General features: G+C 38.0%; 1 protein-coding gene across 1 annotated transcript; it reads right to left on the bottom strand.

Annotated features, from left to right (window-relative positions):
- Nucleotides 1–2,998: 2,998 nt before the first annotated feature.
- On the bottom strand, nt 2,999–5,688 carry LOC104422008 (transcription factor MYB106). Its single transcript, XM_010034212.3, has 3 exons — nt 5,444–5,688; nt 5,122–5,251; nt 2,999–4,446 (listed from the first exon to the last, which is right to left on the bottom strand). Exons 1-3 carry the CDS (start codon nt 5,574–5,576, stop codon nt 3,474–3,476), a joined length of 1,236 nt encoding a protein of 411 aa, XP_010032514.1. The 5' UTR covers nt 5,577–5,688; the 3' UTR covers nt 2,999–3,473.
- Nucleotides 5,689–10,768: the final 5,080 nt, after the last annotated feature.

The raw sequence follows: 10,768 nt of genomic DNA, 5'->3' as shown, positions 1-10,768 counted from the left end.
AAAATTAGCTTCAAATCAAGGAAACCCATGAAATCGAGGAGAATCTGAAGACTAGATGTCTCGAAAGGAGCAATATGGAAGGCCACAGTCTCACCATGCCTAGTAGGAAACCAACCTTGGAGTGAAAGAGGGATCTTGTTGTGATCCATTAAATTGGGACCCAAAAGAAAACAACCCGTCATGCCCTCCATAGTATCCAGTAGACTAAAACGGCAATCTTTGGTATGTTCCCATGTTTAGAGAGCGACAAAATTTTTATATAGGTTGCTGAGTCATATTTGTAGGTTTTCTTTGGTGCCATGGAGGATGATGAAGTGAAGATGAAAAGAATGATGGAGGAGGATCTGGAAATTGGGGAAGAAGACGAAATGCAATAATGTAATCCCTAAGAAGACACTAGTAGAAGATGACGGTTTGGGAAAAAAGGAAATAGTTGTTTGTGAAATTAGAAGAGACGTGTCGAGATAACACAAGGAATAGAAATCCATATCAAGGAAAAGATGTCGGAAGACAAAAAGGTATGATCACCTTGGAAAATCACACGAAGACGAGATATATCTTTAGAAGAAATAAATTCAAATTTATTTCTTTTAGAATGTGTCATATGTTGATACCCAAAATTACCCATGTTGTCACATGTTGGCCACGAAGGGAATAATAAAAGTGAAATGCCTCATTTTGTTCATGGAAGCTGAGAGCAATCAGCATTTATGAAGGTTATGTGAGCTAAGTGTTGATAGGATTCTAGACATAAATATTAGAGGTGATGGCAAGGTAATTAATTGCCATGTGTCAGGCTATGGGAGTAATTCATCAAACTTGGAATTTCAGTGGAATTAGCATCAAAGCCCAGGCAAGAATAATTGTTGCGCAAAATGCACATAAAAATATGGAAGCCATTATTTACTTGATGGGCAAGTCGTGGGAGCGTCATCGACAAGTCAAGAAACAATTGATTATGGATGAGGTTGACAAAAGAAAAGGAAAACATGGAGAGTTTGGAGAGTGGTGCCCAAGGAGAAGTAATCGACTAATGGCTACCAATTTGCCCTATAAATACTGCAACTTGTTCAACGAGAACCCCCTCAAACAACACAACAACTATCTTTACTTTAATTTTACTTTATTGCATTTTAGTTGTAGTTTTTCAAGATTCCCATCATTGATCAAATTCCGACGTGTCTTTATCTAGTTCAACATCATCAATTGAATTTCGATGTTGTTCCACAAGCTCAGCGTCGTTGATTAAATTTTGGCATTGTGTTTCCTATCCAAAGGTATCGCTATTGATTAGATTCCAACTATACGCCTAAAACATGCTGCATTGTAGATTAATTCCGACATTATTTGAGTTCGAAATATAGGCTATCTAACTACTTGTGTTCAAATTATATTGTTGATTAAATTCCGGTGTAATTTGTACTCGGAAGCTATTGGTCTTTGAGTCATTTGAATATCAATTGTCAAGGCTGTACATACAAGTTGAAAATAAAATTTACCATTGCTTTTGACATTCTCTTTTTGGATTCAACACAGAACCCGAGTCTCCTAAAAAACCTAAAATGCAATGTTTGGTAAAAGACTTTCCCGGGAAACAAAACCGGCAAAACGCTATCAACTCATATAGTGGGGTTTCTATATTGACAAATAAAAGAACACAACCTTTTGCTTCAAATCTACATTTTAAAATAATAACTTAAATGGTGCCACACTAGTTACTAACCAAAAACATTATATATATACGCATATATATGTAAATATATTATTTAGACCATTAGTCAAGCAATAGGGTTCGAATTGTCTTGTTGTCAAGATGAGTATTATTCGTTATATATAACATCAAATTCTCTTACTATAAAATGATATGTAACATCATGTTCCTTTCCCAATGGACACATCTTTTAAAATTTACCGTGCAGAATTTCTTTAATATCGTTTCAGCTACCAATGCTGGATGATGATGAACACAGAACATGTCGGCAATTCACGAAGCTTTAAGTTTATAAGGTTTGAATATCTGTGTTTTTCCTCATGGTACAATTTTTATTCTTTCTTTACGGAATGGTCATTTCACCTGTCTAGTATTCGATCTCACAATGTGCTCAACATTTGTCATGGGCTAACAGATTATTCATCGTGGAATAGCCTGTGAGGCGCTTGGTGAACTGAAAACACCAGGTTGGTCTTCCTTCCAAAAATTGTTCTTAATAATAGTATGTCAAATCACATCTTCACACCGAATTATATCACACCCAATCTAGCTTGGGCATCAATTCCCTCGATTAAGACATACAGAACACTTCACAACAACTTTTTTAGCTTATCATAGCCTCATTAGGAGAGACATCAGCTCCGGCCAATTTATGCACAAGAAATCAACCTCTCTTTCAAAACTCCTCAGAGTTAATAACCGTCTTAGCTTAAAACTTCTAACACAATCATCATGATGCGACTCCTATAAATCAATTATATCATCCTTTCTAATCAGTCACTCTTCACCCCAATGCCACAAAGGTCCACTCTTCAGCTTACAAGAGTACAGGAGAATTCGATGTGTGATAAACACATGTCCCAATTTTGATCTTCCTTTTTCTATATGTTAAGTGTGATTTGAACCATTTATATAGAACTTCGTGTGGACTTTAATGTCGCCTTATTTTTTTCTGAAATTGATGATGGTGATTTCTGTTCCTTGAGAACAAAGAAACAGCAATCAAGTTCTGTCTTCTTGCATTAACACTCTTTTGAGCCAGAATGTGACGTATAACCAACCATCAGAAACAGACTCCATCATAAATTATTATGGCAGATGGTCACTCCATGAACTATTAATATGAAGCACATATTTATTAATGTGCAGTGAGCTGTTCACTTCATACATCCCTACTCTCTCTTCTCTTTTTTTCATACATCCCTACTTATACAGTAAGTTTCTATATGAAGTAGTTGGACCACGCACCCCCTGAACCATCAGAAGCTAGATGTGGAGATGATGAAATCAAGAAACGAACCCTCTAATAAAATAAATAATTAACAAGCCCTTAAAAAGAAAGTTGTAATAATGATAACGATAAAGAGTTCGCTGCTGAGTCGAGTTTTCTTGCCCAAAGAAAAAGCTGAGTCAAGTTTTTTACATCATTCTGAAAAGAAAAAACAAGTAGCAGTGAAGAAAGGGGAGGCTGAACTGAACTATTAACATTTCGCTTGAGAGACAAGCTTCACAAGCAGCTTTTGTTCCTTTCCAGCTCAGGGAAATCGATATGTATCTCATGTTGAAACCTGTGGAAGAAACCAAGAGCTTGTTGGCTACCAAATGATTACCTTTCCTATGAATCTCACTTCACTAATATGACAGCTTAAAGTCACTTTAGGGCTCTCGGCTGTGCTATGATTGAGGAAGGGGGACTTGCACAAGAGTTTTTCCTCACACACAAATCATGGAGAAGCTTGTGAAGCTTACTAATTTATGATTTCTAGAACATTGGGGACTCAGATGGCGAAGAGTTCACCAAATTAAGGATGCTATTCCAGTAATTCTTGTTATCCTCATAGTAATCACTACGTTTGTCAGATTCACCACCGCCATCTGATAAACTCTGGTCGCCGGAGCTATTAAGCAAAAGACTAGTGAACCCTTCTTCCATGTCGTTATTTTCCACGTTACCATGCACGCTACTCGCCCTCAGTGACTCCGGAGTCCAGGGACCTTCTAGGGACATTGTCATTTCAGGGAACGTGGATGTAAATGAGACCGCGTTGTTCCCCATACCCTCTTTGAACTCTGGCAACGTAATTGAGCTTTCAAGGCCTTTCCACTCTTGTTCACCTTCTTCTTTGATCATCCCGGAGTCGGATGACCCCGACGAACCGACAAACTCGATCATTTGCTTGGGATTCTCACAAAGCACGTTCATAGGCTCGGAGAAAGTGAGTGTCGAAGTAGGAGACTCAAGATCGCCAGCGATCCCGTTGGCTGAACCTCCAGCACCGCCACTACCTTCGCCGGACTTGGTTGACGGCCATGAGCTACCGGTCCAAGCTTTGAGAGTGTCAAGAGACTGCGGTGATGATGGTGGCAGTGGGGCGGTGGCTTTTTTGACGAGGCCGGGCGGTGCAGCTGAAGTGGAAGCCAAAGCGGAAGCCGCGGAATAAACCTGGCTGCTGTTGCTGCTGCTGTGGTGATGCTGGAATGACTGCGAACGTAATTTCGATTCTCTAGCCAATCTGGCTTCAGCTTCGAGCCGAGCGCTTTCCCACTGAGCCAGGTGACTGAGCTTAGCCGCGCTCTTGGATTGACCGTCACTAGAGACTAGGGCGTCATTTTTAGGCTTATGGGTCACTGGGTCAATTCCCATTTTCGCCAATCTCTTCTTCAGATGCGTATTCCAGTAGTTCTTGATCTCGTTGTCTGTTCGCTTCGGTAAATGAGTTGCTATGGCCGACCACCTAAGGAGAAATAGCCGCAGAAAGGACATTAATAAGCAAAAAAAAAACACGATAATATTGGTAGGTGCTGAAACTAATCATTTGAAGGATTTTTGCTCTTTTTCTTCATCTCAACTTTAGTTTAAGAATGCTTATGAAAGAGCAAAACTCTTTCCCTTTCTTGGTAACGCAAATTTAGGCACCAGACTGAAAATCAGGGTCTCTGTCATCAGAACATTCAGGCACAATAAAAAACTGTTTTTCTGTACTTTTTTGGTACACAAACAAATTTGTTCGTTGGTAAAACAAATTTAGCAAACTTTCTGAAACCGAGAAATCAAAAAGCTGATCTTTCCATGAGATTTCGCGGAGATCGCCATTCTTGTCTTGGGTAGCTGAGAGTTACTGAGAGGATCAGACTATCACATCCATCTCCACAAGTTGCAGTAAACTGCTCATCAGCTCCATTTTTTGGGAGAAAAAAAAAAGAATGGGCGATGAGCGAGGATATCTTAGACTGTAAATGTCACACACATGATTTTTCGCAAAAGGAAAAAGAAAATCAGTAATGACCTCCGAACTGAACTGCTAAAGGTGGAGGTTGAATCCTTTGATTTATGATGAAGCCAAAAAGAAAAAGATGGAAGAACGTTGGTACATGGAGAGAGAGAGAGAGAGAGAGAGAGAGAGAGTTACCTATTGCCAAGAAGGGCATGGAGTTGAATTATGGTCTGTTCCTCTTGTAAGCTGAACTTCCCTCTCTTGATGTCAGGTCTAAGATAATTAGTCCATCTTAGCCTACAGCTTTTCCCGCATCTCTGAAGACCTATGTTTAGTGCACAGGAGGAGGAGGAGGAGGAGGAGGAGCAAGAAGAAGAGGCAGCAATAATGAGCAAAACCGACAAACTGGGGAAAAAAAGGAACCCTAAAAGAAAGAAAGATGAAGAATTGCTGGGATATTTTATCTTGTATTCTCGGAGAGTAATTTAGGGGAAAGATGAGGGAAAGCACACGATACCAGCTTTGGAAGGCAAAGCACGCCAGCTTCCATGGCCGTTCTCTTCGATGTAAGCGAGGAGCTTCTGGTCTTCTTCAGGTGTCCACGGCCCTTTCTTCAATCCCACCTTGTCACAGCACGGGGATCTACCCATTTGCCCCCGAAATCACCAAAAACCAAAAGCCGATTGAACCAGTTTTCTCTCTGTTTATATAAATTGCAACAGTCACTACCAGAGAGAGAGAGAGAGGAATTATGGAGGGATGGGCGGGGAAGAAAGGTCAGCGACATAAATGGGATAAAGAAATTAATACGGTCGCAGAGGATGCCGACGTTTTGTATGTATGCGTGTGTATACTCGCTGAGCAAATATGCTAAACCCTCTTTCTTCAGATCCTAAATTGTTTTTTTCTAGATTGGACCATTGATGGTATGAATCCGTTCACGTAATCTAAAATTGAGATAAAATTGGCTCAAATGTGCTTGGTGTATATAAGACTTGCTCCAAAAGAATGAAACTGAGTGCTTCCATCGTCATCACTTACGTTAATGCTCCTATGTTTTTTGGTTGGAAGAGGTTAGTTATTTTGCGAACTTATTTGGGATGAATTCTACTTCAAACTATTTGCAAAATTCACACATCTCATCATTGAATTTTATTTGACGCTAAATATCTAATACTGTAAAAATATTTAAATCCTGACATGTATGATTGTATATATTTTTTTATATGATTTTCTTAGACTCAAAACATTTTTTATTTTCAAATTTTGAAGAACCTATATAGATTTCACAAGTAACTTTTGAGGACGCCCAATCTCCAAATTACTTTTTGTACTTTCCCACCAAAATTTGAGTCGTCTTTCAAACCGTAACTGTAAAAGATAATATCCATAAAAAATATGGCTTGAAAAGTATCGGACCTTTCATGTTACGCAAACATCGGATTATTTGAGCTGCAAAATTTGAAAAAAGTAATATTATCTGTTGTAATTTTTGTTTCTAACTTATTTCTTTGTGCATTATGTAATGTAATTTTTAATTAATGAAAATTATCAAGATAAAATATGTGAGAAAACAACTAAATATCATTCACTTATTTCTCCCCTTATTTTGCAGAAAATGTAGTGTTTCTGGAGATTGTTTTCGAAGAAGCCATTTTCCAGGAAAATAACCATATTTTTCAATATTCGGCTAAAATTTGAAAATGAACTAGAAAATATTTTTCGCTATTTGATAAGAAAAATATTTTCTTGCATGCACTCATTTTCAATAATTTTTTATTACTTTTACATTTAAAATCGATTTTTCAATTTTTAATTTTTTCCTTCCTTTTTTTCTTTTTCTCTTCTTCTTCCTTGGCCTTTTCTTTTCTTTTTTTTTTTTTCCTATTCTTCTTCTTCCTTGGCCTTGGCCGGTCATCGACTATGGCAACGGCCATCGGCGAGCTCCAACCTCGAGTGAGCTTATCAATAGCCAGTCGCTAGTCGAGCCTCACTAGCCTATGGCAAGGCCAAAGCTCGCCAATAGCCAGTTGCTAGCCGAGAATTGTTCAAGGAAGAAGAAGAAAAAAGGGAAAAAGAAAAAGGAAAAAAAATTAAAAACTCAATTTAAAAAAAAATAAAATAAAACATAAAAATAAAAAGAAAATTTGTTTGGCGAAAGAAAGTGAAGTGAAAGAAATTATGAAAAATGCTCTCCATTTAAAAAGTAAAAATCCTTTTTCCTACTTTTAAAAGTGTTTTTTCCAATAGTGGAAAACATATTTCTTCACTAGTTCATTTTCCATGAAACAAATGCCAAAAAATCTTGAAAATATTTTCCAATAAATTATTTTCCATGAAACGAACAAAGCATGTATATTAAGTATAATCTTTATAGAGACTATACAAAAATCAAACGAGAAAAAGATATCCTAAATGATGGCAGATGTACTTTTAGCATTACCCAAATATCTACACATAGCAAAATATCTCCAAGAACTTTTATTTTTAAAATGTAAGAATCTCTAGCACCCTATTCAAATTCAAGGTGGAATTTGGGAGAGAAAATAGAGAAAACAGGGCGGGATGAACAGTAATCGTAAAACCGTCCGCAATAGCCGAAAGGACATGGACAAAATTAAGATTCCAGAGTTCTCGATCAAGGTAATGTCGAGTAAAGTGATAAATATTTTCAATATGTTTAATACCTTCTGAAAAATAGCATCAAATGAAAAAAGTAACGAGAACATTATGCTTTCTTCAAAAATGACATTATAAGGGAAGATGATCAAAAGGACTATCTCAACATCTATATCCGTCATTTTCAATGTCATAACTAAGAGAACAACGAGCCGTGCAAACAGTCATGTTTGATACTTTCAAGAAGTTGAAGAAGAACAAGGGGCACCAAACAACAACAAAAATAAGACAAGTGAACCATATAATACCTCAGAAGAAGATTGGTTACGAATAACCGGTGGAGGAGGGACTTCTTGGGATGGGCTAGCCCGAACTAATGTGTAATATGACTACCCATCCGTGGATAGCCGCGCTGGTATTCGTTCTCCTCTGCTTCGATGCGGTCGAGAATTCGAATCCCCACGGTGCTAGTAATTTAAGTGAGGGAAACCCGGCGATGGGTTGCTGGGCCAGCTTCCTCCGAGATATAGTCGCCGTTGGGCTTCCATTGCGGAGGCTCGTGAGACCCCGAATTGGCGTAAGCCAAAAATGGCATTCTCGGCGGATCATTGATCATCAAAAAAAAATAATAATAATGTGTAATATGACCCTTATTCCCCTAAAATTCTTCATAGAATCGATATGTAAACGCACTTCAATCATTGAACTATTTAATAACGAGATTTTCAGGGATAAGTGCATCATATGAAATGTGTACCAAAAGTTTGACTAATTCCTAAAGTTTTAAATAGTATAATTAAGCTTCGACCAAAAAAAATATTATTATAATTAAGCTATATTATATTTAAAATTTATAAATTCAAATTTCTTCGTTGATTCTATTAATATTGGATGATGAAAAAATCTAATGTGATTTTTTTTCTATCATGCGCTTTTTATTAGCGCGTGGTGCCAAAAAAGTACAATTCACCCTAACATTCAAAGGATTTTTTTATATATTTTTTGTTTCTGGTTATTTCATTGTTTTCTCTCCTTCTCTATTGTCCTACAAAACTTACTTCGGCAAAGCGACCACCGCCCCCCATCGTGGACGCAGTCAGTCCTATTTACTACCACAAACACCGATTCTCTGTCTTATTGGTATAAGCACTTTTATGAACGTGTTGACCGAGCAATTTGGGCATTTAAGAAAGCAAAGAAGAACGTGGGTTCAAAAACTGATATTTGCCCAATTAAGAACTTTTCAATTCCTTCTCCACCCATTAGATCTTGACTTAGAAGAATGTGACCAGTTAACAGATAGTGGTGGTCGTATTAGATTAATGCGCATGAAGGGTAGCCGGCGTCAATGATCATAAGTAGCAGTGGTAGTGGTAATGGCCACTGTTGAAACTAGGAGTGATCAGTTTCCAATCCGATTTCCAATATCTAGGATTGAGGATCAGTTAGCCTAGTCCCATGGAACTGGTCAATTTGCTGATAACTTGATGCGGGTGCATCCAACGTAGCTCCATCGACCAACTCAGAACCATCAATGCTTATCCAAGCCAATAAAGAAGTTGGGCATTATGTTATTCGATTGGTCATTTTGAATGAATAATGTTAATTACTTATCAGTACTTTGTGGTATATCGATAGGTATTAATGAGAGGCCATTTTAGATGTCTTGTATGACTAATTGATGAAGTTTCAGGAGGATTATTTTCTGGTCAAGGGAGGAGTTCGAATTATGGGAAGGCTAAAAGTTCACGAATGCGGTTCAAGAATATGGAAAGCCAAAGGTTCAAGAACACGAAAAGCTAACGGTTCGAGAATGTGGAAGGCCGACGATTAAAGGCATTTAGTTCCCGTGTTAATAATTGTTTTTTATTAAGTTCCTAGCTGTTTTTATTTTTATGTAGCTCAAGAGTCAAACGTTTAATTCCTAGGTTATTAAAGTTTGTTTTTAATATTTCCTAAGGCTAAAATCCTCCTATAAGTAGGGGAAACTATCAAATGTAGGGGAGATACGAATTTCATGAATGAAAATGGTGAGATTTCCTCTGCTTGAGTGAACTCATTTGGAGAGTGGATAACTCCTTTCGGTTTCTTTATCCTTGGAGCATAGATCACTCCTTGGTGGTGAGCCAAGAAGCCCTTTATCCTTGGCTGGTGGAATCTTTAGGCCTTGGTGGTGAGCTTCTCCTATCCCGAAGTGCTTTATCCTTGGTTGGTGGAAGCTTTAGGCCTTGGTGGTGAGCTTCGTAAATCTCGATCCTCAACCTCGGTTGGTGGCGTGGCCTTTATACCTTGGGAGGAGATCGTTCTATCTTTTCTTATTCCTCTTTGTTTCTTTACCGTATACACTACTCCATACACTTAACCACAAAAATCCCCACAAAAAAAAAAAAAAATCTCCATTCTTGAATCACTCACCCCATCACGCATCATAACTAGTGCAAGAAAGCACATGTATTCAAGTACCATCATGTTTCATTGCAGATTAGTTCTCTCAAGCATAGACAGCTAAGGCATGTTGTTATAGTACGACAACCACTTTGCTCAAACATCTGGAGAGGACCTCCACAATTGCATTCGATCCAAACAAGGGCACTAAGCATAACCACCATTCAACTTTTATTTCCCGTAACACCCCATGTGTCCTGGCCAATTGGTGGAGAGGCAAAATGAAATTGAATCTAAGACCATTTCGTCTTGATAAGGGTTGTCTGTAGACTTGTAGGCCAAAACATTCTCTCTACATGCACAACAGTAAAACAATATGGTGACATTAGCCTTGTTTGTTCCGTCTACTCCGGTTAGTCCAATTCTTGAGATTCGCTCCCACCCTGGAACCTGGAACCGGATCGACCGATCACCTGTTCCAAGAATAGGAATCAAGAACTAGACCACTGCTAGTGGGAACGGCCCAAAATCGGCCAGCCTAGTATGGTTTGAACAGTTTTCAATTCAAACGATTCTCATTATCCACCCCTAGTTAAAACAACCTGATTAAGAAGTTAAAAAGGACATAGAATAAATGAAAAGAAATTGGGCAAAAAAAAAACACGCAATTCTCATCATTAGCTTTTAGGTTTTATGTTATAATGGCATCGAATTTATTTAGTACCATCCAAGCGTTAAGTGTCCGATAAGAAAAATGCATATAATAAAGAAAAAAAAACGTCACATTGAATTATTCTCTCATTCAAAGTTGACACATTTAAAGGAAAAAAAAAATCGA

The sequence above is a fragment of the Eucalyptus grandis genome, chromosome 10, assembly GCF_016545825.1.
Source record: "Eucalyptus grandis isolate ANBG69807.140 chromosome 10, ASM1654582v1, whole genome shotgun sequence".
Taxonomy (NCBI): domain Eukaryota; kingdom Viridiplantae; phylum Streptophyta; class Magnoliopsida; order Myrtales; family Myrtaceae; genus Eucalyptus; species Eucalyptus grandis.
The sequence above is the reverse complement of the archived record's forward strand: the minus strand, read 5'-3'. Positions and strand labels throughout refer to the sequence as shown.